This window comes from Xiphias gladius, chromosome 21 (genome assembly GCF_016859285.1).
Source record: "Xiphias gladius isolate SHS-SW01 ecotype Sanya breed wild chromosome 21, ASM1685928v1, whole genome shotgun sequence".
NCBI classification, from domain to species: Eukaryota; Metazoa; Chordata; class Actinopteri; order Istiophoriformes; family Xiphiidae; genus Xiphias; species Xiphias gladius.
In genome coordinates, this window is record NC_053420.1 from 288,092 (window position 1) to 315,374 (window position 27,283).

General features: G+C 43.4%; 3 protein-coding genes across 8 annotated transcripts; 1 reads left to right on the forward strand and 2 right to left on the reverse strand.

Annotated features, from left to right (window-relative positions):
- Positions 1-3,699: 3,699 nt before the first annotated feature.
- On the reverse strand, positions 3,700-9,607 carry tsen2 (TSEN2 tRNA splicing endonuclease subunit). 2 transcript variants are annotated; one of them, XM_040115599.1, is made up of 12 exons: positions 8,941-9,607; positions 8,422-8,488; positions 8,292-8,331; positions 7,939-8,193; positions 7,300-7,444; positions 7,094-7,168; positions 6,817-6,867; positions 6,540-6,684; positions 6,060-6,096; positions 5,607-5,718; positions 5,434-5,523; positions 3,700-3,910 (listed from the first exon to the last, which is right to left on the reverse strand). In XM_040115599.1, exons 1-12 carry the CDS (start codon positions 9,109-9,111, stop codon positions 3,851-3,853), a joined length of 1,248 nt encoding a protein of 415 aa, XP_039971533.1. In that variant the 5' UTR covers positions 9,112-9,607; the 3' UTR covers positions 3,700-3,850. The 2 variants fall into 2 exon arrangements, with proteins under 2 accessions (XP_039971533.1, XP_039971532.1); XM_040115598.1 differs by having other exon boundaries at positions 7,252-7,444.
- Positions 9,608-11,737: 2,130 nt separating this feature from the next.
- On the reverse strand, positions 11,738-16,324 carry LOC120807037 (MKRN2 opposite strand protein-like). The gene is made up of 4 exons (XM_040158668.1): positions 15,827-16,324; positions 15,043-15,092; positions 13,391-13,559; positions 11,738-13,284 (listed from the first exon to the last, which is right to left on the reverse strand). The coding sequence occupies exons 1-4, from the start codon at positions 16,027-16,029 to the stop codon at positions 13,038-13,040; spliced, it is 669 nt and encodes a 222-aa protein (XP_040014602.1). The 5' UTR covers positions 16,030-16,324; the 3' UTR covers positions 11,738-13,037.
- Positions 16,325-17,476: 1,152 nt separating this feature from the next.
- On the forward strand, positions 17,477-26,493 carry mkrn2 (makorin, ring finger protein, 2). 5 transcript variants are annotated; one of them, XM_040115968.1, is made up of 12 exons: positions 17,483-17,726; positions 17,835-17,900; positions 18,201-18,348; positions 19,066-19,194; positions 19,370-19,515; positions 22,117-22,242; positions 22,426-22,601; positions 23,356-23,421; positions 23,492-23,640; positions 24,095-24,205; positions 24,644-24,788; positions 24,882-26,493. In XM_040115968.1, exons 3-12 carry the CDS (start codon positions 18,323-18,325, stop codon positions 25,047-25,049), a joined length of 1,242 nt encoding a protein of 413 aa, XP_039971902.1. In that variant the 5' UTR covers positions 17,483-17,726; positions 17,835-17,900; positions 18,201-18,322; the 3' UTR covers positions 25,050-26,493. The 5 variants fall into 5 exon arrangements, with proteins under 5 accessions (XP_039971903.1, XP_039971902.1, XP_039971901.1 ...); XM_040115969.1 differs by lacking the exon at positions 17,835-17,900 and having other exon boundaries at positions 17,477-17,561; XM_040115967.1 differs by having other exon boundaries at positions 17,483-17,996.
- The last annotated feature ends 790 nt before the right edge of the window (positions 26,494-27,283 follow it).

Genomic DNA, 27,283 nt, shown 5'->3' on the forward strand with positions numbered 1-27,283 from the left:
ACTACACACCTGAAATGATTAAGTTGATTGATCGATTAATCGAGCCATTCTCTGGTTCCAGCTTCTCAAATGTGGGGATTTGCTGCTTTCTCAGTTTTGAACTCATGTTTGTGTTTCTGACTGTTGCTCAGAAAAACCAGACATTAGAATCTGTTTGCTCGGGCTTCAGGGAAAAATGATGCACTATTCACTATTTTCTGATAATTTATTCACTGAACAATCAATGATTATTATAGACAATAACTGTCAGATGTATTGATAATGAAAATAACTGTTGGTTGCAGCCTCACAGTTCTCCTGTGATGGAATAATACGACCTTTCCTGACATTTCCAGTCTGTTAATTACTTGATAAACAGTTCATTATTGACACCCAGAAAAAATTAAAGCAATTTGATAGACAACTTTCCAACAAATGAGAAACAAATAACAGTTCAGGTCTTCAAACCAGATTCTGACTCAGAGTCACTCTACAAGACCAGGACCACAGGATGGAGGATGAAGGACCTGTTATAGTTTTATTCTACTTAAGTGGAGCAAATTTTCAACAACTAACAACAAAAACTATTTAACTAATACACTTTATAGATTACAGTAGGAGCTGACCGATATCAACTTATTGCAGATGTTGTAAATCAGTATCAGCGTGTAGAGTATTTCAGACAAATATGAAACTAGGTTTGAGGACATTTGGAAATAGTGTCTCCATTACAGAGTTTGTGCCTGACGTTTGTCTTTATGCTCTAAAATGTCCTGCTCAGTTTGTGTCTGAGTCACTGCTCTTTAAAAAAATGAAATCTAAGGGATCCATATCAAGATTGTTTGATCATGGCTAATATACTGTTATCTTATCTTTTAAAACTCCCAAATCTCCTTACCAGTATCGGCCTCAATTGGTCGAGCTACAATACCTTAGACTGTATAAAACAATAATTTGTGCAGAAGAAATCCAGAAATCCATGTATCCAAGTAAAAACTCAATTACAAGTAAAAGGCCTGCATTTAAAACGTTACTTCAGTAAGAGTACAGTACACCAGTATTATCAGCAAACTTAGAGTAGTAAAAGTAAAAGCACTTGTTTTTTGTTTTTTTTACTTCTTGGTCTGTGCCCATCTACCTGAACTCAGTCATACAGGCTTATGCTCCTTCTCTGCCACCGCGCTCCTCTAAGGAACGTCGTCTGGCGTCGCCGTCCCCGCACACGAGGCAGTCCCAGTCCCGGTCCCGGTCCAGACTGTTCTCGTTACCAAAGCTACCAAATGTTATCGGAGCAGCGGCGTCCTCTTGAAGACTCATCTCTTCTGAGAGTATCTCCTGACACCTCTAACACCCTAACACGCCTAACTAGCTCTTACTGTGCACTTTGTCTTTTGAACAGATTCAGCACTTAGTTCTTGCTTCGAGCTCCCAACTGTACTGAAGCCTCAGTGTTGGCCCTCACTCGTTTGACAAACGAGTCAATGTAAATATAAATATCTGCAGTGGAGCTTTGGCAGACCTTCTCAGCTAGATGTTGTTGCTCCACCAGGGTGTGTTTCATTCCAAAGTTTAAAAGTAACCTCCTACCAACACCTATAAAACTTAGCGATTAACAGATTTTATCTAATTTTATCTGCAGAACATTATAACTTTTCTGATGACTATAAAATAAATATTAAGTGGTGCAGTTGTTCAGTAGTGATCTTGCTTTTATCTGGAAAGTGCTGCAGGAGCTGTAGGTCCACAAATGAATAAGCTTTGATCTGCATTTCCCTCCAATACAAAAAAGTGTACTTTAATACATTGGTGCACAAATCGCACAACAACAGACGAGATTAAAGCATATCTATTTTGTTACAGAGACATAAAAAATTAAAGGCTTATTTTAAGCTGCCTTTTGCCTAAGAAGTGCAAGCCATGAGGTAAGGACATCACTGTTACAGCCTTGGTCACTGGTTCCTTAAGTGTTTTTCTTTTGTATTCTCCCTTCAGTTTTTTCTTTAAAGGTCTTTAATGTTACATAACTCAGAAACTCAGGACTCCCCTGACAACAACCCTGTAGGTTTATGTTCTGGCCACCAGTTTTAATCATTTCAACTTTGTTTCTGTGAAACCAGGATTTGTCTGTAACTTTAGGGGACAGGTCTAAACACTACAATACCCATGAACCTCAGTCAATGTTTGCCATGGAGAAGAAGCCTGTCAGAGGTGTGAATCGGAGCAGTAGTGAAATCAAAACACAGAAAGTGGTGCCATAGCTGCTGAATTCTGTCACAAGCCAGCGATTAGATGTTTCTTCCTAGAATGCACCTTAGGAGTCACAGTAACCTTCTCTCCCAAGAATTTCTCATACACAAGCTTTTGACTTTTTAATCAAAGAAGCAGATATTTTCTAACACAGTTGTTCATCTTTTGTCCTGATGATTGAACCAGGAGAGTTTCGTGTTGATCCAACTGTGAGTCACTAACATCGTTTATGGGAAAAAAAGGATTGGGACTGTCACTGCAGGAACCAGGGGCGTCTGAAATTCGGTTTTACTTTGCCAGCAAGGTGGCTATGAGTCAGAGCTAGAAAGTAATCTTGTTATAATTGTTTTTCTTTGGTTTTGTCCCACCCACAGCCCTTTTCCTTTGTTTACTCTCCTCATTTCTCTAGTTGTGACTGTTTGTGTTTGAAATTTAAACCAAACCGCTGTCATCTAAACAATAAATGGTGTAAAATACCTGACGACATGGTACCGTGTCTTGGAAACTTGGGTGAAGAGAGGAGCAGAGCTGTTAACTTATCACCATCTGGTGGCTGGAGAGGGTGAACAGACGTGGTAAACTGGGAATGTCTGTCTGAAAAACCTGTCCTTCAGGTCTTCAACTCCTACCACCAAAAGACTTTTTTCTTCTTCCCCGTGGAGGCTTGGGACATGGAATCAGATTTAGGCCATGTTTAGAGCCTCCATTTTGCTAGTGGATGTCCAAAAGTTGTGGCCAGAAGGTTGTTGGTTTCTCTTGTGGTGGAAACCACAGAACTTACTGGTGAAAGAGGCCATCAAGCTAACGAAGGAGGGCTCCTGAAGCAGCAAAAAGGTATATGGGGGGCAGAAGAACTGCAGCTCTTGTGGTTGTGGAAGAACTTTGGGGGGGCCATTGAGAAGGACCTTTGGTTGGCCTCAACTGCCAGACAACTCGGGAGGGGGAGGCAGGGCTAAGCCAAATCTACTTTTCAGAAGGGAAGAGAACTGCTGACCTTTACTGAGGATATCATCAGTCGATGCGAGGATCACTCTGAGGAACTCCTAAAACCGCCTTGTCCATTTCTCTAACAGACGTCACTGAGATAGTTAAAAAGCTCCACTGTGTCAACTGGGAGGAGACCCCAGGGCATATCTAGGAAACACTAGAGGGACAGCATATCCCATAGTAATGGGAACACTTTGAGATCCACCAGGAGGAGCTGAAGGACAAGACTAGGAAGAATGATGTAGGGGATAGCTTGCTTATTCTGTTGATCTACAACAACTGGAACTCAGACAGGAATCAGAAATGAGACTGAAGGGGGATAAATCAAACTCCTCATTCAGCCCACAAGGGGACACTGTGCCCAGGTTAAATACATTTTCTCACAGTTCAGACCGTAGCTTAGTTACATATGCTGTCAATCAAACAAAGACGCACCCCTTTCTGATATTTCCTTTTAATAATAAAAAAAACTATCAGTGACACGTGTAAAAAAAAAAAAAAAACTGACATTATTTCAGGCTGAAACACACAAAATGTGATTTCAGTTGGTCTCCTTATGACGTCCATGCTTGTCTTCTTGTTTCTGACTGGTTCACTCTGTCTCTTTATGACATCACCACTTTCTCCTGTCAACCAATCAGATGTCGTCCTGCTCTGCTCGCTCTCTGGAGGAAACCCACCGGCTGACGATCACTTCCTGTACAGGAAAAAAAACAAAAAAAAAACACATCTTCACTCTTTTGCCTCTTTTGTTTCAAACTTAATGACAAAAATATATTTACACATTTTATTTATCTTGAAAGCGGTGTTTCATATGACAGTGACAACAGCAGCAGATTAAATTTAAATGTTTTCAAAAATTCAATAACTTCTTTTAAAGCAGAAATTATTGATCAATCAATAGAAAATTAATTGAAAGTCAGTTAATTATTTCAGTCCTCTACCAAACAAAACCTCCGATCATTCTCAGATTTTCTGTTCTTTTCTATGAGTAAACTGAACTTCTGACATTTGACAATGTCACTTTGGACATTTTACTTCTGACATTTGATACTCGATTAACTGACTAAATAATCAACAAGTTAATCAATACTGAAAATTCTCTTTAGTTGCTGCCCTGATTTAACTGTATAATACTGTTTTCGACTTATTTGTCACTGTTACTGTGATTCCCAGTTCATGCTTCTGTTCTAATAAATGTGAGATATTAATATCGAAATACATTTTTTCTTTATTTTATGACTGATAACATTTGATTTGAAGACAAAAAACATCCCTTCTCCATCTCCACCTGCTCACTAAACCGCACGTTACTAGTCAGGTTTCCAATCAAATTTAGTGTAAATTTTAACCGAACTTCCGAAAACAAAACCTGAGTGAAGTCTGGTCTCCCTCCACTGCTGCTGTGTGAACATGAGCTGATCGACAGCTGGTGGAGCCGATTCTCCAGCCGCTGCCGTTAAACCACCACAGAAGACGAGCTCGCTAACGGAGCTGCAGTCAGAGCTCAGACGATGGAAAACCGTGTGGAGAACGTGATGGAAACCTGACGTTTCTGTGGGTTCCATGTGTTGATGTGAGGAAGGTTCCAGTCTCCTCACGGCTCCTCACTGACCTGACGGTTTCCTCTCTTCACGCTTCACGGACGTCTGTTTCCAGTCTGTGCGCCTCACTTTCCACTTGTTGAGTAATTACAACAGGGAATTTGGAGTTTTTATTTTTCTAATTTCCAACATTCCCATTCAGGTTTTTTTATGTGCAAATTAAAAATGTTCATTAATTTGACATTCAGTATGTTAGCAGAAAAAAATATAGCTGCTGTTGATCTTTGGTATCATTTGTTTGATTAAGTTTGTGTATTTTATAATACATGTACTGACCAGTATAATACTTGGGAGGTTGTTGACTTGTGTATTGTTGCTCGAGGTCATTATTAAGAGCAGTCTTGGTTAGAAACCAATTAATTTTTGTATTTTTCCTTTCTCCTGTTTTTGATTGCCAAACAAATTTGCCTTTACCTGCATTTATCATGTCAGGCTTTATATTGTGACCATATCGTTACACTCTCATCAGTGCATATAATTTATGTGGGTTTGTGTAGTGGGGAAGTGGAGCCTGAGGTGGATGTCTACATCACGCATCGGTCCTCATCTACGTCAACAACTGATAAAGTATTTCCCAGCCTGCTGCTGTTTCCTGTTGTCTCTGTCAGTTTGTTACCTGAACCTTCAGTCTGCTCAGACACTCAGGTGAGTCCAGCTCAGCTTCTGAGAGGTCGGCTGGATAGATGATGTAACACAACATCAACTCCTGTAAAACAAGCACAGTGCATCTTCAGAGTGAAATAAAAACTACAATAAAGGGTGATCTACTGAAATCTGACTGGTCGTTACTTTGGCAACATTGGCGGTGATCCTGCTGAGAGCCGCCAGAGAACGCCACGAAAACGAACGCAACGCCGAGCCCCTGAATGCATCGTCAACCCGCTGAATCACCAGGGAGTAACTAGAGCAAGTGTAGGAGGACAATTTTCAGGGAAAGTGAGGACATTTTTTAGAGGGGATGGAGGACAGTTAGTAAAAATGACCTTTTTTTCAAAGTGAAGACATTTTGTCCAGTCCTCACTTCTTTAACCTTAACTTCTGTTGAGGGTTCACATGTAGTTTTACAGTTCAAGTTAGAATCAGGTTTATGTCAGTGAGGTTCCTGGCAGGTTTAATTTAGAACCAGGTTCAGGTTACAGGGTGAGGATGTATGTCTTTCAATAATGTTATTTCACAAGTATACAAGCACACTCAATACCTTATTGAAAAGGTATTATGTGTGTGTGTGTGTGTGTGTGTTACCTGGCATGGTAGAAAGGTGGGCCTTTCCTGTACAACACTGAAAACAGAAAAGTAAAGTTACTCCTATAAAATCCGACATCACAACAAAGAGAACTGAATGTTAATGTGTTTCTGTTGTGACTCTGTTCAGGCTCGTGTGTTCATTAACCTGTCGATCATGTGTTAAAAACGTCACCAGTAAGACACTGGAGTATCACCAATGGTCCCAGTTACATACTGGTTTTGACACACTTCAACTCTATTGTCTGCTAACAATCTCACAACACAAGGCACCAAATTTTATAAATGTAAAAATTCCAAAAACAGACAGAGTCTGAAATCTGAGTGTACTGCTGACTGTAGAGTGTGTGTTATATACCCTATTATCATAATCATTAGTTTTATTATTAGTCTCATAATTATTATATATCTTTATGTGGTACCTGTACTGTGCTAGCCCCCCCCCCCCCCAGTGTGTGTGTGTGTGTGTGTGTGTCTTACTGAGGTCGACGCCGTACTTGGCCCCGCCCCCTCCCTTAGGGACCCACCCCCTGCTGCGACAGTGATGATAGGCTGCGTACGAGCTGACGAAGTCGGGACGCAGCGAACGGAACTTCCTCCACAGTTGGATGATTGACAAGGGCTTCTGACCAATCATAGGAGAGGACAGGGGTGAGGTCATTGAATCAGGTATTATGGAACCAGGTTTGATACCTGACAGACAGACAGGCAGACAGGCAGGCACCTGGTGCAGGTAGAAACACAGATGGGCAGTTACCTGGTGGAGGTAGACAGACAGGCAGCCAAGACTGTAGACCAGGAAGAAGGCCTGTAGGTGCAGACAGACAGACAGTGAAGAGACCGCACCCCCTACCTGCTGTCCAGGTAAAGGTGTGATCAACAGGTGAGTCACAGTCTGGCCACTGAACTCTGAGGATCAGAACTCTGAGGCTTATAACTGTTGGCCACTGTCTCTGGGTTAAACAACAATAAATCACAAACGTACAGTTCCTTCATTTCTACTGTACAGAGTGAGTGTAGTGTTGGTGAGTTACCTCCTCCAGACTGAGCTGCAGGTACTCGGACAGAGAGAACGGAGTCCGTCTGACCTCCCTGACCCCCCCACCAACCTGCAGACACAACATCGCCACCCAACTGACTCAACACGACTGGATCACAGAAAGAAAAAAAAAAAAAAAAAAACACAACTAACCTTTAAGTCTGGTGGTGAGAACAGATCTGGATTCGAACGAGAACTCACCTCCCTGTCACAGACCACCAGGACAAAACCAGGACCTGGAACCAAAGGCTCAGGATCAGGATCAGAGTCAGAGCTGGGGTCAGGATCAGGGTTGTCGGAGTCCTGGTCTGAGCTGTGGTCAAGGTTCAGGTCTTGTGGGTCCAACCTGACGTGAAAATAAAGATCAAGGTTGAGTTTCGTTTTTTCTGTCACAGGAAAAGTTTAATGATACTCAAATATTTTCGTGTGAAAACTGCTTTAAAGGACATTTCAAGCATTTTCCTACTGGACAACTCTGTCTCCAGTGTGGTCTGTGGATTATCGGACTGTGTGTCTGGTAGATATGTTGCTGTGGTTTTAAATGCCATTTTTAAGTAGCACAAACTCCATTCCCCTTCACTGTGTTGTGTTGGAGGCAGAAATGTATAAAACCAAAACCATCTGATTGGACAGGTAGTGCTAAGGCAAAAAGAGAGAATATGGTTGCAAGTGAAACATTTTGTGATTATATACACGCCGAATTTAGCAGAACATCCATCTATTGAGTAAAAAAGTGTCACGTTTTTGTTTTTCGTTGTGTTTTTGCCAAAACACAAAGCTGAAATGAAAATATATAGATTCTTCAAGGAAGCCCGTTGACCTGGTAGAGATCCAATCTACCTGCAGCTTCTCTTGGCCTCTGGCTCGACCTCTGACCCTGGACCCGGCCTCTTCGTGTGGGGACAGATTCCGCCTTGTGGTTCTGGCCCCTCCTCCTCTTCACCCCTCTGTCCGTTCACCCCCCCCCCGACCTCCCTCCTCACATCCTCCATCTCTACAGGCTGAGAGAGTTTGAGCAGGGTTTGACCGACAACCTCATCATCCAATCCCTGAGCGGAGAGAGCTGCCCCCGCCCACCTGAGAAGCTCCTCATACCTGTAGGAGGAGGTGGAAAGGACAGAATGTGATGTCGTCATGTGAACAGACAGGATGTGGTGTCATCATGTGAACAGACAGGATGTGATGTCACTGACCTGGACTGTGGAATGACAGGTAGAAACAAACCTTCGTGTTCTGTAACAGAAACAGGAACCAGCTGACTTCAACCAACAGCATTGATTGGACCAGACTGATGATGATGTCACTGTGTGGGCATAAACTCACGCTCCCATTGGTCAGAGATGCTGTGGTCCGGTCTGGCTCGGGATAGGACTCCTTTCCCAAAATAACCCTAAAACACAACAAACCCCACTTGGCCTGAGATACAAAACTCCAGGCCAAAAAACCCACAAACTGAGTCAGTACTCAGACCTAGTTTCACGTGATGTGGATTAACCCAAATCTGGTTTCAGATGCTGTAGATTAACCCAGACCTGGTTTCAGATGATGTGGACACACCCAAATCTGGTTTCAGATGCTGTAGATTAACCCAGACCTGGTTTCAGATGCTGTAGATTAACCCAGACCTGGTTTCAAATGATGTGGATTAACCCAGACCTGATTTCAGATGATGTGGATTAACACAGAGCTGGTTTTAGGTGATGTGGATTAAATCTGACCTGATTTCAGATGATGTGGATTAACCCAAATCTGGTTTCAGATGCTGTAGATTAACTCAGACCTGGTTTCAGATGATGTGGATTAACACAGAGCTGGTTTTAGGTGATGTGGATTAAATCTGACCTGGTTGTGGATTTTCTGGATGTGGTCCGGATGACAGACCAGCACGTGCTGGTTGATGAGCTCCGCACGGAGGTCGGTCCTCTCCTCCGGGCTGCGGCTCACCGGCAGCGGAGCTTCGTACTCCTCCTGCACCCGGGTGCGCCGCCGAGGAGCCCGAAACTCCGCCTGCATGCTGTCGGGAGCGGGCTCGACCGGGTCGGAGCTGCTATAGTCCCCCGCTGGATCCGGACTGTGCTGATGCTTCTGCTGTTGAGAAGCCAGGTACGCTAGTAACTGTTAGCCTGTTAGCCTTTCATCTAATTTCTCTGTTAGCCTGTTAGCCTGTTAGCCTGTTAGCCTGTTAGCCAGTTGGCCCGTCAGCGGACCGTTTCACTCCGGTTTGATTTTTTGCTTCTTTCATTACAAACTCTCCGGTCGGTTTTGTTTTGGTGTCATAGAATCTGTGTCCGGGAGGAACTGTCAGCGCCTTCTCTCAGTTCCTCCTGCAGCTTTCCCCTCAGCCGATAAACCTGTTACTTATAACTTTAGATAAATGTTTACCTATTATTATATGTATGCATTAATATAAGAAAATGTAATCCAACGTTATTCATGATGCATCAGCATTAAATGTGACTAGTTAATCTCGGTGATAGTTTTGTGCGTCACAGCTCTCGCCTAACGTTACCCGGGAAAGTTCAGCACCGACAAGACCTGGCAAGACGCGTACGCAAACGGAAACGGCGGTGCGGTGAAAACGGTGTTGCGCATGCGCACTGCCTTTTCTACCCGGCCGCGGGTTGTATACATGCCGCTGCTGATTGGGTAACACCTCTGACACACCCACCGCACAAAAGACACGGACAGGTGACGAATTATAGGAACAAGCGGCATAAAGTGTCTCAGTCAGGTGTCGGGCCACCACCAACGCCATACACGCATACGGCGTATTCGCCAGGAGCCGTGTCTAAGGACAGACTCCCGATGTCACAGCAGTTTGTTCCATCACTCCTGGACGATTCCCACTCAAATCCACGGTGAAACTAGGGCCACCTGACACCCTGCTGACCCGCAGATGGTGCAGCTGGACTGGAACAAATGAGCGGGTCCCTCTTGTGCATATCCTGAAGATCACTGATGCCCCACTTCCGCCGGATTTGGAAGCGGACATCATTGCATCGTTCAGACTGTTAAATTAGAAACGATTTCTTCAAAGCTGTTAATTTCTTGACATTGCCTTAGTTAGATTGTAGAACTGCTTTTTGTTTTGCAGAATGTCTTGATACCTTAATAATTATAGTTTGGTTCAAGGTACCAGTTTCCTATTTTGTACATTCACTAAATAAAACATGCTCTTTCCATTGGTGTGATTGTTTTTACAGTAGACTTTGTCATATATGGGCAATATGTGCTTGAAATATAGGTATGAAATCATTTTTTTTTCATTTCTAATGCCAAAAAAACAGAAATTTGGATTATTTTCAGACGTGCACCTAGTTGTTAAGAAAGTACTATAACATGAGTATTATATATAAACATTTAAAAGATCTGATGTGGTTCAGTGTGAAGATACAGTGGCCTCCAAAGCACGAAATAATTTTTTAATACAATATTCAGCAAGACATAACTTGGCAAATATGCAGCTGTAGGCCAACCATTTTAGAAGTTAAAGACATCTAATAGTGTAGAAGAATCCCTGAAGATTTCAAGCATGTAGCATGAATAGTTCCAAACTAACGACTTATGGAACTTTGCAGTTTTTTAGCAGCACTCATGCATTAGAGCCATGACCCCTTCATTAAGGCTCCACATCTCAGAAACTAAAGAAGAGACAAGCTGAACATTTTGCAGTTGTTGTATACAATGACATTATTTACATGAAGTATGAAGCATATCCAAGATGGTCAGTCGGGAGGCCTCTGTTGATTTGACATGGAATTATGCAAAGGTCAAATTTCCTGGAGTAGACTATGAACTAAACTACACTGCAGGTTTAAGTTAAAGCTGTTGAGGAGCTGCAGTGTTTTGGCTGAAGCAACAAACTCAGTGACAGTGATCTCAGACCTGGACCGAACTGATCTGAATGCAGACACGTTACTGGAGGTCAGACAGACAAGATGAATACATAGTATTTGTGCTGTAAAGTGGGTGAACTGACTGAGATCACTGGAACACAACAATAAGACTTTGGCCTCTGGAGCTTTCAGCTACATCAAATGTATTAACACATCAAGAGGCTGCGTTCAGTACATGGAAATACTTCAGGTGTGCAGCGATCACACGTCACATCACAGCAGCAGTGGCCCCCAATGGTCGCTACTGGGAACAGCTGCAGCTTCACATTTAAAATCAAACTGTGCATGGTTTGATACTGTCTTATAACACAGACAGACATGTTCATGTCAGCAGAAGAAACACATACAAATACACTCAGTACATATAGACATATGTACTTGTGTCCACACACACATACAGCACTTACACACACATGTAGTGTGTACAGTAGATCTACACATCTATGCTTCATGTTCTCTCATATATATACTACCGGTCAAACACTGTTAGGATGCCTCCATTTTTCCAGTTGTTACTAAAACGTACATAATTCAACGTCTCAGTGTTTCTGAAATTAAAGCACAGAACAAACAAATAATAGATTTTATTTAAAAATCAAGGAATTATTGAACATCGTTTTTGAACTAAATTTAATCTAAATTTCTGACTCGTCCAGCAGCTGAACACCTGACGTTTCTTTCTACAGTGGAAATCAAACATTGTTCAGAAAGTTGGTCCCAACTCTGTTGCAGAAGTTCCCATCAACGTGTTGCACCTGCAGGTTGTTTTGCTTTCACCTTCTGTCCGGTTCATCCCAAACCAGCTCCATGGGGTTCAGGTCTGGAGACTGTGCTGGTCTTCCGTCATGTGAATCCACCGTCTGGTTCTGTTCTTCTAATGTTCTGGGTCATTATCTTGGTGTAGGATGAAGCCCTGACCAACCGGTCTGTCTTCCTCTGTTACTTGTCTTTCTCTCCCCAGTCTGACACCAGTTTACCAGTAACTACTTCCTGCAGCACAGTGTTGACCTGATAATGAATCAGAGTGGTGACCTGAATTTTTTTTTTTTTACCTGGGGCAGTTTACCACTGACCTTTGTACCATTTAAGGCTTTTCACTGGACTTGAGCTGAAAAAAAGAAAAAACTTGAACAGTGGGGTTGTCCTAAAACTTTTGACAGGTAGCATATTTTTGGGGGGTTTTCTGCAGCAAAGGAAATAAAACTGAGCGTTCATCCATTTTAAAGTGGTGTATCTTTTGTCAGTGATGATGAGTGATGATCCAAGAGGTCCGAGCTGCTTTATAACAAAGGCTCAGCAAAGCAGCTCTTATTGCAAAAAGACTTGAATGAGCCTAACAAACTGAACCAGCATCAGTCTGTTTCATGAAACTGGTTTACAACTAGCTCCAGTGTGCTGCTCTCATTTCTCTCATTTCCAGGATCCTCAAAGACTCTTCAAACATCTGCATGAAAGTATATTCAGTCTGCTGAACGACAAAGACTTTTCCTGTGCAGGCGGCCATCTTTGTTTTGATTTTGAAATGGGTGAGAAATCTTTTTAACATCGACTGTTGCCATGGAAACACCAACAGACTGACCTACACACATACCAGACTAATACTGTATCCAAAATATACAAATGTTGTTAAACTGGACCAGAGTTAATCTTCAGGATCAGTTTCCATGGTAACTGGGGTCAGACTGGTTTAAAACTGCTTTGTGAAACAGGATTTACTCAAATTAGCCTGTTTAATGGGTTTTCAGCGTTACAGTACAAATGTAACATCTTACATTACTCATGACTTTACTTTAGTTACTCAGCTGTTACAGGACATTTAAACAACTTTAAATCTTTCAACCACACACACGCACACACACACACACACACACACACACACACACACCTCAACACTGATCCTTGACCAGTCTGCCACTGAACCCAGAGACCAAACTGATATCGAGTTACGGGGATTAGTAACTGTAATGTGATTACTGAGTTTCCCTGACACTACTGTTACTGAAAAAGTAATCAGATTACTGTAACACATGACCAAGTACTGTGTTACTGCCAAACACTGGTGGTGACTGCTCTGTCCTCCTGTCTGTCCTCCTGTCTGTCCGTTATATAGTACTGATGTCTTTGGATGTGTTGGTACAGCGCGGTGTATTTGGAGACCCTCCTCATCCTTGGCAAGATGAAACTGTGAGTGAAGGTCTCTCTGCTCACCGAGCTCCGCCCCTCCGCCGCCAAGACACTGTTAATGAAGCGAAGACAGAAACTGAAGCAGTTATGGTGGTCCTCATCGAACCTGAGACACAGACAGGTGGACAGAGAGAGAGACAGGTGGTCAGACAGGTGAAAGGTGCAGAGTTTCAGACTGGACATGTTTGTGTTTGGACAGGTGTGATGTGTACCTGTGCCAGGCGGGGTCCCACATGGGTCCATCAGAGAAGTGGTCCAGGTACTGGTCCCACTGAGCCAGCAGGTGGAACATATCGGGTCTGACCAGAGGAACACTGACACAGCGCTCCCACGCACTATGATCTCTACGGACCCCCCCTCGAGTGTAGTTATACACAACTCCTACACACACACATAAACAGTATTGGACAAATTAAAACCGTTGGCCTGATGATGGCGCTAGATGAAAACTCAGAGGATCCCCTGGACCTGTGCCTTGTGGGCATCTACAGCCTGTAAACATGAAGCTCTCAGTCACATTAACAGTGTTACTAAGCTAATGCATATAAACCTTCAACAGTAAAACTACACTTCACTTTACACTACAACAGAACTGGACGATTGGCTGCAAGAGCCAGATATGTTGATCTCCCCCAGATCTGTCAAAAAACACAAAACCTGTTGGAGAAAAATCCTGCTCTCTCCGTCAGAGAAGAAAACTGTGTGATGTCACTGCACAGGTAATTGGTTTCAACACCTGATTTGCTGTTCCTCAATGAGCTAAATAAGCAGCCAAAACATGTAAAGTTCCAGGAGTAGCACCTTATATTTTGTTTGTTTGATCTGTTCCCAGTTTGTGGTGTTAAAAGAGTTCGAGGCTGGAGCTGGTTTTTGTGGAACAGTTGGATGCAGTGACTCAAACTGTAGCGCTCCAGTGCTCTCATGTGTCCTGCTGCCTTCAGATGCTGCGAGGATTTAATGAGGTGAGGGAGAAACTTTTATAGTATAAAGCAGCTGTGGACAACAAATACTACCACAGTGTAGCAACACCAAAATAAAACAACTCCCTGCTCATTCACCCGAATGAACCTCCAGGCTGTGTGTTCATGTTTACACCAAAATACCAAACTGTCGAAGCTGCTGGAGAACAGGACCCTGAATATGATCTGGACTTCTGTACTTGCTAGTTTGAACTTGTAAAGTTCAGCTCAGGAGTCCACACTCCTGAGGACAGGAGGACTGTTTGCAGCCAGAACAGCAGCTTCTTGCTGATATCAGCAGCTCAGTTCGACAAAGGTGATTACACTTCAACACACCTGTCCTCAGGGCTTAATTTAATTGATCTGGCACCTCCTTTATCACTATCAAAATCTCTGTTGAAGCTTTATGTATCTAAAGAAAAATAACAAAAACAACAAATTGTTGGCCGAGATAAACGCAACGGTTGCTTAGTTGTTGTTTCAGAACATTGGACAGCGCTGTTTGTTGTGCGGCACAGACCGTGGTGCAGAGGAGACAGACAGACAGACAGAAGGACAGAGAGAGAGACAGACAGACAGACAGAGAGAGACAGACAGGCAGACAGAGAGACAGGAATTCTGCTTCAAACACTACGGAGGACAGAGCCAGCAGTAAACTATCAAACGGCTGCAGAGATCAGACTGTTCTCCCATGACGGCAGTGGACCGGCCAGTCATCTCTGGAGCCGGACTGTGAGCTGCTGAGATGACCATCGGTCTCACCTGACAGGTGGGTCCTTTGAACTGGAACAGGACTTGAGGTTGGGCTGATTACGTTCCACAAGAGCAAGAAGAACGCAGACTGAGAAAAACCTAGTATCAGACCACCAGCCTGATCCGTGACCCCTGACCCCCTTGAGTCCTACCTTTAGTGTTGGAGATGCCAGTGTGCAGATCTGACGTCCCATCAAACTCTCTGAAGAAAAAACAGCAGGGCGCACACTGGTTAGACTGGTTCAGATTACTTTAAACTGGTTCAGACTGGTGGAGAATGGTTCAGACTGCTTTAAACCATGTCCGACTGTTTTAAACTAGTCTTAAACTTGTTTAAACTGGTTCCGACAGCTTTAAACTGGTTTAAGCTGGTTCAGACTGCTTCAAACTGGTTTAAACGTGAGGTCTTTGAAATCTTAATTTCTTTAAAATGTTTTTAAATTAATAAAATATTTCCCAAACAGTCTGACGGTATCACCTGTTTAGAATGTGTGTATGTACCTGTTGTGGTCATGTGTGTATATACTGTATACCTACCGGTATGTGTGTATGCACTTGTAATAGTAGTTCTAGTTGTTGTGTGTTTGTGTCTGTACCGGTATATCACTCAGCTCTCTCAGCTTAAGCATATTTAGTGTAATCAAACAGTCCTATCACTAATCCTTCTTCATGAAGGTTGAACTGCACTGTGTTATGTTGGCAGGTGTTTCCACCCAATTCAAATCTGTGAGGGGAGGCTAAACTAACAGAAACACCCCTCTGTGTAACCTAATACAGTTTAACAGCAGCACAAACTGCAGCCTCCAGAACGATCAGTTGGTTCAACGCCTCTTTAACACAGTTTCAGCAGAACCTCCAGGAAGGAGGATTTACTAGAGTCCGCCTGATTCAGGTCTAGACAGCTGCACCTACAAACTGCAACATGTGTGTGTTTACCTGTCCTGGTTGTCGTGTGCAGGTGCGACCAGCAGGCAGCAGGACGTCTTGTGTCCGTTGGTGAAGGGGGAGGGGAGGCTGACCGGCGCCTCCTGCAGTCTGCTCCCCCTCAACTCCTCCCCACAGCTCGGACACTCCTCCGGCACCGAAAAACAGAAGATCTCCTTCTGACAGTGACTCAGCCGGATCACACTGTGCTCCATCTCCTCCTTCAGTTACTCCTTTTACTCCTCAGCTTTGCTCCACCAGTTGTCTTCTTTCTCCACAGTTTTTATGTTCTTCCTCTCTGCTCCTCTTTTCACCACTCTTAAGGTTGTTTTCTTGTCTCTCCTCTTTTTCTTCTTCTCTCCTCCTCCTTTGACACCTCAGCTCCTCCAGTCTTTTTTTTGCTCCTCCATTTCCCTCCTTGTTCCTCTTCCTTTTACTCCTCAGTTCTTCTGCTCTTCTCTGACTTTTTTTCTCCTCCTCTGTGTCACACCTGGTTGCCAGGTTTCAGCCCATCAGATGGCCTCACTGCACCAGCTCCGGCCAATCAGGTTGTAGCTCCTGCCAGATAGACAGTCATGTGACCCGGCTCAGCTGTTGGTGCTTCAATCTGAACAGGTGACCTTCGGACCATGTTGGCGGCATCGTCATGGAAACAGGTGTTTACCTGCAGACCGGTGTCGGTGTCACTCTGATGCTGCAACGCAGAGATTCAGTTTACTGTGACTGAGAACAGAGAATCAGCGGAAGCTGACAGCGAGAGCATTTCTGTACAAAACATATTGAACATCTGACTGAAAATTGTACAAACCAGAGGAACCTTCAAAAAAAAAGATGATGTGATCCGATTGGTTCCGCAGACAGTCTGAATGTGGGTCAGCACTTCTTCCATCTCAGCTGTCAAACTGAGTGTGTGTGTGTGTGTGTGATCTGATCTGTCAGCTCAGATGTGTCTGATTGTTATCTGACACTCCAGCAACGGAACACTCACATGTGGACGAATGTCACATGTGAAAAACATGAGAAACATCCTTTATCATGTGTTTAAACCCCACACGCAAAACAGGAAGTTTGATCAATGACTTAATGTAAGTGACAAATTAATTCAACTTAACATTTCTAGTCTTTATTTTCATGAGTTCCTCGGTTTTTTGAAGGTTCACTCAAGTCACTAAAGAAACATGATCAACACGTCCCCTTTATTTACCATCTACATGCTGCAATTGACACACACAATTTTTCACGAAACTGTGCGTTCCGATAAAGACTGGTTCCACCAAACGAAAGTGCATTCAGAAAGTTTTCAGACCTGTTCACAAACTTTATGTTGCAGTCTCATACTAACTTCATTTAAATTAATTTTTCCCTCATCAATCTACAATCAATACCCTATAATGGCAAAGGGAAAACAGAATTTTATAAACATTTGCACATTTATTGAGAAGGAAAAACTGAAATGCCACATTGACATCAGTATTCCGACCTTTTACTATGACATTTGACATTTAGCTCAGGTGCCTCCCATTTCTCCTGATCATCTTTATGATGTTTCTACACCTTGATTGGAATCCACCTGTGGTAAATTCAATTGATTGGACACGATTTCGAAAGGCACACACCTCCCTCTATAAAGTCTCGCAGCTGACAATGCATATCAGAGAAAAACTAAGCCATGAGGTTGAAGGACCTGGCTGCATAGTGCAGAGACAGGCTTGTGTCAAAGAACAGATCTGGGGAAGGCTACCAAAATGTATGCTACATTGAGAGAGCCAGACAGACAGTGTGATTTCCTAATGGATTCAGCTCTAATTCTATTCGTGTGCAGTTGGCAGTTCGGATTGTCACAGGGCAAAGATCTGATCTTACAAAGACAGTTCTTTGTTTCCATTCAGACAACAGCTCTGATGAACTGACTGTATGTTGAGACAAGAAGTATTTTAAGTGTTTGAGGAAAAATGAAACTTCAATTTAGAAACTACTTGAAACAAATTGATTCGCTGGAATATTCTCATCACGTTTTTAGGACTCAGGTTACAGCCTGAAATTACTTAATAACGAGTGAACACACGCATCCTGAAGTATCCTACTAGTAAGTAACTAGTAACAATAACTGTCAGGTAAATGTAATAGCTGTGGAAGAAGTACTCAAGACCCTTCACTTCAGCAAAAGTACCAGTACAACAATGTGAGAATATTGTTACGGGAAAAACCCCAACGTTCAGTGTCTTTAACCTCGTCTCCTTCATCTAATGCAGTTCATCTGAAATGTGTCGCAGCAGAAGTATAAAGCTGCATAGAATGTTAATACTCAAGTAAAGTACGAGTACATTAAATCTGTACTGAAGTGCAGTACTTGAATAAATGTACTTCGTTACTTTCTTCTGATAAGGGTCAGATAAAGCTCATAGGAACACTCCTGCGGTGACTGCGGGTTTCAGTCGGAACTGTTTGAACGGGACACCGCAGTGACAACACTGAAGCAGCCGTTGTAGCTGAAGCTTCTCGAGGAAGATGAGCACCAAACAGGTGACCTGCAGGTGAGTCTGGCTGTTAGTCTGTTACCTGTCCGTGTGTCTGTTACCTGTCTGTCTGTTACCTGTCTATGTTTGAGTCTCGCGCTGTTTCTGACTGAGATCTCGGCGGACGCGTTAGCACCGTGCTAATGTTTTTAGCTGTTAGCTTGTGTGGAAGTTCCAACTGAGTCAAACTGGCTCTGACTCACCTGGTTCAACTCACCTGTACCCTTAAAGGTTTAACGGAGCTGAAGATTATTTAATAACTGTTTCAACCGAAACAATCAGTCAATTAGTCGATTAACGTGGACCGTTTCAAAATTAATCCGTAGCTTTTCCGATCATGTATTAACTGTTAAAGGTGTTGTGTTTTTGTTTTTTTGTTTTTTTTAAATAAAAAAAAAATCACTGGTTTCACCTTGTGCCATGTGGATATTTTCCACTGTTTTATAGTAAGCTACAGTGATCTGGAAATGTTTGGGTAGAAATATCGAAATGGTCCTTGAGGAGGTTCCAGGAGTCCTTGAGTGAGTGGTCTGAAGCATCAGTACTGTTGCTATGCTAACCTGCAGGTGGATAGACCTTGAGCGCTGATTTGGAAAAATGGTTAAAATGTTAACCTGAACTGCCAGCCAATCACAGAGCAGGACATTTTCTGTTGCCATGGTGACGAGTGTGTTTGTTGGAAACTGGTGCTGTCGCTTCATGTACAGCAGGCGTAACAGGTGTGCTGTGTTTAAGGTACTTCCTCCACGGTGTGTGCAGAGAGGGCAGCCGCTGTCTGTTCTCTCACGACCTGAACAACAGTAAACCATCCACCATCTGCAAGTTCTACCAGAGAGGAACGTGTGCTTACGGAGAACGCTGCAGGTAACACTCACCTGGCAGGTAACCCTCACACCTGACAGGTAATGCCCACCCGGCAGATCACATCCAATCATATTCTGTGCTTTCTGTAACCAGACTGAAGTAAAACGGTTACATCACCGTCTGAGTGGTCACATCACTTCCGGTGTGTAATCAAGTGTGTATGACCTGCGTGCAGGTACGACCACATCAAACCACCATTCAGAGGAGGAGGAGGAGGAGGAGGAGGAGGAGCTTCAGAGGATCAGGCAGGTGGAGGAGGAGCTGGGGGCGGGGCTTCAGTCAGAGGTGGAGTGAAGAAGAACCTGGTCCTGAGAGAAAGAGGTGACTAATGTTGCAGACTGACCTTACATGCTCTTACACCTGTGTTCAGACATGGTGAACAAATGTCCAACTGGCCTCCGTTAGGGTCCTCAGGTAGACAGGTGAGAGAGATGCAGTCCTGGTTGAAAATATAGGCACCCTTGAATTTAAAATATCCTCAGAAATAAATGTAAATTGACCAATTTTGTAAAATCATATTTTAATAAAATGTCCAAGGTTACTGAACAAAATAAAATAAAGAAGAAAAAAAACTTGCATAATAGTGAAAATATACAAACACAAACTAAACTGTAACCTACAATTTAAATTAGTTCCTCAAACAAATAAAACTCAACTTTGCTTAATTTTCAGTGTTCACATGACCCGAATGAAACACTGATGGTTTTACTTCATAAAAAGGGGCTGATTGTTTTCAGTTTCTTTTTCACGATGGCAAAGACCAGAGGGCATCAGAAATACTAGTTTCAAAAAACATAATTCCAAAAGCTACAACTCAATCTCCAAAGATCTCAAAATCCCTGTTTCAGCAGTTCATAATGTTATCAAGAAGTTTCAGTCATTAAACTGTTCACACTTCCAGGATGCGGCGCTTAGCAGAAACTCAATGGGGGAAGTCTGCAAAGGTTGATGTGGAATTTTGGGGGGGGGGGCCCACGCAAGACAGCTTCAGGCTGATCTGGATCAGGGAGGGGGAGAGAGGGTCTGTGGTGATGGCATCATCCTAAATGAAATGATAAAATTCAGACCTCAGATTCCAACTAGCTATAATGAAACGCTTTTACATCGTCCTTTGCTCTTGGGATCTTTTCCAATAATTGGAACCAAGGATTAATAACACCGCTTACCAAAAGTGGAGACACATTCGACCCAAATAACTACCGTGGGATCTGTGTCAAAAGCAGACTCCGACTACTACTCGCTGAAAATAATGTCCTGAGCAAAGATCCCAAACTGGCTTTTACCACAGCTCCACCCTCAACAGCCCAGTTGAAAACAAACAAACTAAAGCAAACTATTCTCCTGCTTTGTTGACTCAAAAGCCTTTGATTCATTTTGGCACGAGGGGTCTGCTGCGTACACCGTTAGGTTTTTTCCCCTAACACCACTTCCTAAGACATTAACTTAGAGCACACAAACAAGTGTGCTGTCAAGATTCACAAAAAACAGACTTCTTTCCCCAAAGCTGGGGAGGTCAGACGTGATGCAGCTTGAGTCCGACCCTCTTCAACATGTACATCGATGAACTGGCGAGGGTATTAGAACGGTGCAGTGCCTGACCTCAGCCCAGCAGACAGAGGTTGAATGGATACTGTTTGCAGATGAACTGGCGCTCCTGTCCCCAACCAAAGAAGGGCTACAACAGCACCTTGACCTAGGATCATTTCTTCCTGACCTGGACCTTGACAGTGAATCTAACCAGGACAAAAAATACTCAACCTCCAAAACCACAATTCTAGATTCTTTCTAGAACATACAAACAACTATTCCTACCTCGGCCTAAACATCAGCACCACAGGTAACGTCAACAAAGCTGTGAACCACATGAGACAAGGCAACAAGGGCCCGATTCAAATCTGACTTAAAATACCGGTCTCCATCATAGAACCCATTTCCCTTTATGGTTGCAAGGTTTGGGTCCACTCGCCTACCAAGATTTTACAAAAACCAAATTTAGACTCTGCTTTGCAGAATTCTGCAAATCAGAAAACTCCAAATAATGCATGCAGGGTTGTATCAGTTATGGGAATAAGAGCCATTTTTATACATAGTCCCTCATTTTCAGAGGCTCAAAAGTAATTGGACAAACTAACAGCTTTTGGTGACGTCCATAGGTTCCAGACTTCAGCCAGTCATTGGCTGCAAAGGTGTTTCTTCCAGGTGTTAAAAATAATCCTTATGCTTATAATTATGAGTTTCCTCCGTTATGATGTTTGCCAGATCTTTACTGCAGCCGCCTTCACTTGCTGCTTGTTTGGGTCTTTCTGAATTGGATAATAGATACATTATTAATCCCAAAGGGAAATTGCAGTGTTGCACCAACCACTTCACATAAATCTCATACAATGAGGTAAATAACGATGTAATATGGAAATAAAAAATAAATGTAAATAATAGAAAAAATAAAGACAAAAGATAGACCCAGAGCTGAATATAGACTGTACGGTGGTGTTAATATAATACACTGTACTAGTGCAGTCAGTAGAGAGAGAATATAAATATAATACATTAAATATAGATATATAAAATTAGAGCCGCACAAATTTTGAAAGATTAGATCAATCTTATTAGTTACCTATTTATTTTAAAATTTCTTTTAAAGGATTCTTGGGGGGGGTCCATTATAAAAGAGACATCTGTAAAACTGACAGGACCCCTACAGCTGCTGACAAGGTCAATTACTACTCTTTGTATTATACATTTTAAAGAATAAAGGTTTATATTTGTAGAACTCTCCACACACACAGTTTACACACAGGTGAAAACACAAGAATATAACGCGGAATCAATCCACAGCCATGAGATGACACATTGAAAACTTAAACGCAACCACATTCAAACCAAAGCCAGACCATCTCATTTCTACCCGCGTCTGTCTCTCAGTTCTGGGTGTAGACAGGATGTTCGGGGGTCCAGCAGACAGTTTGTGGTCAGGGGTCACAGCAGCAGCTCCTCAGTCATATGTGGACGCCATCAGGACAGGCCTGGACACTTCGGCGCAGGAACAAGGTCAGACACACAACATACTCGCTTCTGACTGGCTGATGGCGGTCCATGATGTAATCAGTAACACATGATGAGGCGTCATGATCAATGAAGATAATGGATGTTTAGTCTCGGCTGATGTTTAAAACTGACAGTCGTATTTATTTTGAGTTTGTTTGTTTTTATGTTTACCTGTACTCTCTGTAGCCACTCCCCAAGTGGGCGGGGCTTCCCAGGACCTCCCCCAGCTGTGTCCCTACGCTGCCGCTGGACACTGTTACTATGAAGACAACTGTACGTATCTCCATGGCGACCTGTGTGAGGTGTGCGGGCTGCGGGTGCTCCACCCCCACGATCCCGAGCAGAGGAGAGCGCATGAGAAGGTTTGGACGTTAATTTAATTGAACTCACCTGAGGTAAAGGAGCAGTCTGGTGGTCATTCATGTGAGCGAACCATCCCGTCAACCTGCTGCTGTGATTTACAACATTTAAATGTATTTAATTATTTTTTTGTTCCAGTTCGTTCTGTGATATAAAAATCTGTTGGTTGACTTGTGAAACCTGTAAATCGGTAAAATCCTTTAGGCTGAGTTTAGTGTAAATTGACTTTATTTAGACTGGATGCGGACTAAACCTGGGTTGTAGGTGGAAGTAAAAAAGCCACCATCACTGTGTGGATACCTCGCTGTAAACCTGCATCGCAACTCTGCGATGGACATGCAAGGTCCGCTCTGTGGAGGTTGGACAGAAGCGGTACGTTTTTATCGGAACCAGTTTGACTCTGGTGTTTAGAGACTAGCTGTCCACCCAGCCAGTGGGTAAGTCCTTGTCTGGGATCTAGACCCTAAGCTTATCAGGTGAGCCCTTGGATGTACAGGTGTAGTTGTGAAAACAAATAAGAAACCAGAGCCGGAAAAACCGGCCAAAGAATGGTCAGTCAGGTCACCACCGTGAGCCAACGTCACTCAAATGACTTAGCTGATGAAGTGTCCCTGGAGACACCATCAATCACGGCATCACCTCACTCTGTCTGATCGGACTCGATCGATACTGCTGTCAGCCTCAAACTCGTGCAGCTCTAGTTTTTTCAGAGGCAGGGTTGGTTGGATAGCACTGATACGCTCTGTCTGTCTGCAGATGTGTCTGCTCGCCTTTGAGGCCGACATGGAGAAGGCGTTTGCAGCCCAGCTCAGCCAGGACAAGGTGGGTTCATTCAGTCACTAATCTGGTTGTTATGGTGACAGTAATAATGACTGTTGTTGTTGTTGTTCAGGTGTGTTCCATCTGTATGGAGGTGGTGGTGCAGAAGGCAAACCCGTCGGACCGCAGGTTCGGCATTCTGTCCTCCTGCTGTCACACCTTCTGTCTGGCCTGCATCCGAAAGTGGCGCTGCACCAGAAACTTCAGCAACATGATCATTAAGTAAGACCAGAGTCTTTGAGGTCAGGACAAAGTCTGGGAGGTCGGGACAGGGTCTGTCAGGTCTGGACACAGTCTCTGTTTGTCTGATGTAATATCTTTCTTTGACTCAGGTTGTGTCCGGAGTATCTGGGATAGTCTGTTAAAGCGGGACGGAGTCTGTCATGTTGCGCCAGGGTTTGTGAGATCGGAATGGTTACGATTATGTCGGGACAGGGTTTGTGAGGTTAGGACAGCCTGTGAGACCAGGACAGGATCTGTGAAGTTGTGACAGATTCTGTGACATCAGGACAGATTTGATGATATGGGGACAGGATCTCTAAGACTGGGACAAGGTCTGTTAAGTTGGGACGGAGTCTATGACATTGGAACAGGGTCTGAGAGGCGAGGACAGGGTGTTTTAGTTCAGGACACGGTCTCTGTTTGTCTGATGTAAGGATGTGTTTTCATGTCTCAGGTCATGTCCGGAGTGTCGTGTCATCTCAGAGTTTGTCATCCCCTCAGTTTACTGGGTGGAGGACCAGGACGACAAGGACCACCTCATAGACCTCTTCAAGTCGGGAGTCAGGTGAGCTACATGTCTGTGCCTGACTGGCCACGACTACCTGCTGCTGCTTTCCAGGCAATGAAATCGCAGGAGCTTATTCAAATATTTGACACCTTCAGGGGATGAAACTTTATAGCGTACCTTATGCACCAGTTCACTCAGGACAAAAATATGTTCTAGTCTTATCCCATGTTGCCTTTGGTTCAACAATTAAATCTTTTACACACGAATCCATTGGATCAATAAACGTCATTCAATATTTTAAAGCTTATTTTCTTGGCCTCTTTGTCGCTTTATTCTTGTATATTTGTCAAACATTTCTAACACATCTGTTAGATGCCTTTTGCCTTCTGTAGGTTAATGCCTCCAGTACAGGCTGACCTCAGATCCGATACAGTATTAGAGTGGTCCAGAAACAAACTGCAGGTCTCTTCAGTCTCTTCTTCTGTCTGTTTGCAGTAAGAAGGCCTGTAAGTACTTCGATCAGGGTCGTGGTTCGTGCCCGTTTGGAGGGAAGTGTTTGTATCTTCACGCTTTCCCAGACGGAACCCGAGCGGAACCCGACCAGCCACGGAAACAGCTGAGCTCCGAAGGGAACGTCCGGGTCAGAAACCGCAGCTGCCATTTTGATTCAGAGTTATAGTCCGTCAGCTCAGTGCTCCCGGGATTTGTAGTTTAACGGTTTTTGTTTTCTCAGTTCATGAACAGCGTCCGTCTGTGGGACTTCATTGAGGAGCGCGAGCAGCGAACGGTGCCGCCCCTGCCGTCCCTTGATGATGACATCACAGAGCTGAGGGAGCTCTTCATGCAGATGTCGGGTCCGAGCCACGACGGACCGGAGACCCAGCCCACTGCAGACCAGTAGAGAGCGGACCCGAGCCAGTCCTCTGGTCTTCACATCAACCGGTGGGAAATCCGACCGCTGGGGGTTTTGAGATGCAACGGCAATGCCATGTTTGTGGATTAATTAAAATACCGAATCATGTGATCACGCTGCAGCTGTGTTGTGTTTCAGTCTGATCACATGCCCACATGTTGGGTAATTGATTATTGATATATTATAGATATTTTATTTATGGTATAAATAAGTAAATACAGAGAAAGTGTGAAGTCATCTGGTGGTGTTGTGATGAATTCATCCAATTTTTCCTTTTGATAATGTTACACAATTGGTCAGCTGGCCGAGAGTTGGGGTTTCCCCATTGGCTATGGCTCTTTATGAAATGAATTGGTGCAAACAGTTCTATTGCATCACCGGGGGGCGTTTAGAGGCAATGTTGCCCACTTTGCGCCTTTGTCGCCAGATTTACCGTTTTGTTTTTGTTTTGTTTTTTTCCAAAAAAGCCCTTTAGAAAGCCTTCTACAGTGCGCGGTGTTCTTCTGAGAAACTCTTCATGTGCGTTCCTACAATAGAAAGTAAGGACAAGTGGATCCCTACTCAGGAGGAGCGTTCCGGTTCCTGTTGATACCTTAAGATCCTTATGTTTTTCAATGAGAACTGTAACGTATCAACCAGTAAATGTTTTTTCAATAAGTTTGAAATCGAATAAAATTCATGGCCTACTAAAACTTTACATCCAATATGTTTTTACTAACAAACAAACAAACAGCACCACAGCAGAGTGCGGTGTCGTCGCCAAGGCTTATTTTCCAAAGCACTGAGTACGCCTATCACTCCCACATGACTGACTGAGCTGGGGTGTCGCCGGCCTCGGTTCCCCGGCAGCGTGTGTCCATACATACTATAGCTGAAGCAGCGTTGGCAGCTGTGACGCTCCTGTGGTCGCGCTCTCTCTCTTAAAGGAAATTATCGCCAATGTTCTACCTAGCTTAGACGTCACCACTTTATTTCCATAAAACTTGAAAGTAGGGGGACAAAAAATCTCATTGACACCCCCCCTGAAATTCTAGTGCCAGTGGTAGGTATCACCACCTCCTGCGCTAGCTCTGGGATCATCCTCCACCACAGAGGTGACGTTCCCCAGATGTGAGGTACATCACCTCTGTCAAAGGTCAGTTAAGTAAATGTCAACAGAACAGTCATGTTCCTCTGCTAAAGACTTTATGTAGCATTGCCGTAATGTTGTCAGATAAAAGACTAGCTAAATATTCTCTCATGCACTGCATTTGATGTGAAACAAATACTCTAATACATGACCTAAAAATACAACCTGGTTGATGTTCCATGAAGTGCAGGTGGTGTTAGTCTGTTGGAGAAGCTAATATGTATGTTAGCCCTGTAAAACCATGTGAACCAGACTGTTCTCCTTTGGAATCAAACTGAAAACATAAACCTTTCTTGCTTTGTTAGTATCAGTGTTTGATTTTAGTGAACTGTGTCTAAACTCATGCTGCCTTTTAAACACCCAATATAAATATGGTTTAAATCCTTCCTGCTCAGGATAAGTCACTTCATCTACAAAGACATTATCACCAAATACGACAAGTTCTTCTTTAACAGCACATTAGTGGACTAACCTGAATCAATGTTAGCATTAAGTTGGATCATACTGTATTTTCTCTCTCTGCTAATGGTGAAATAGTAATGTTAGTTACAAATGCTTTTATAAAAGACTGAAGATGAAGTCCTATGACTTCTCCAAACATTTCACTCTTTGGTGTCCTTAAATCTTTTTTCACTTACAGCAGATTTTTAATTTGTACTCTGAGAAATGTCAACTGATACAATGTGAAGTGGTGTTCCTCAGCCTCAAAGTCAGCTGTGTGGGTCTGAAGATTGTGGAAGATCAAATAGTTGTCAGGTGATTGGTCTGGTCCAAGGTTTTCCTTGGATTGTTGATCAGTCGTCCGTCTCGTCTGGTGAACAGATCTGCTCCTGTATTAATCAGTCCAGCCGTCTGCACAGGCCGAACAGCTTGTATTTACTCAGGCCACACGTGGTTCAAAGTGGCCTAAAACAAATTTGTACACACAGTCTCTTCCTACCGTTTTACCCATGTAACTACAGTGATAGTGCAAGTCGCAGAGCGCGACACACCAAGTACTGTACCAGTACGCCTCCTGTGTGACACAGACTGGAGCTAATGTACTGCTCACATCATACCCCCATATTAGGGGGGTTTGTGGCTAGATTTCAAG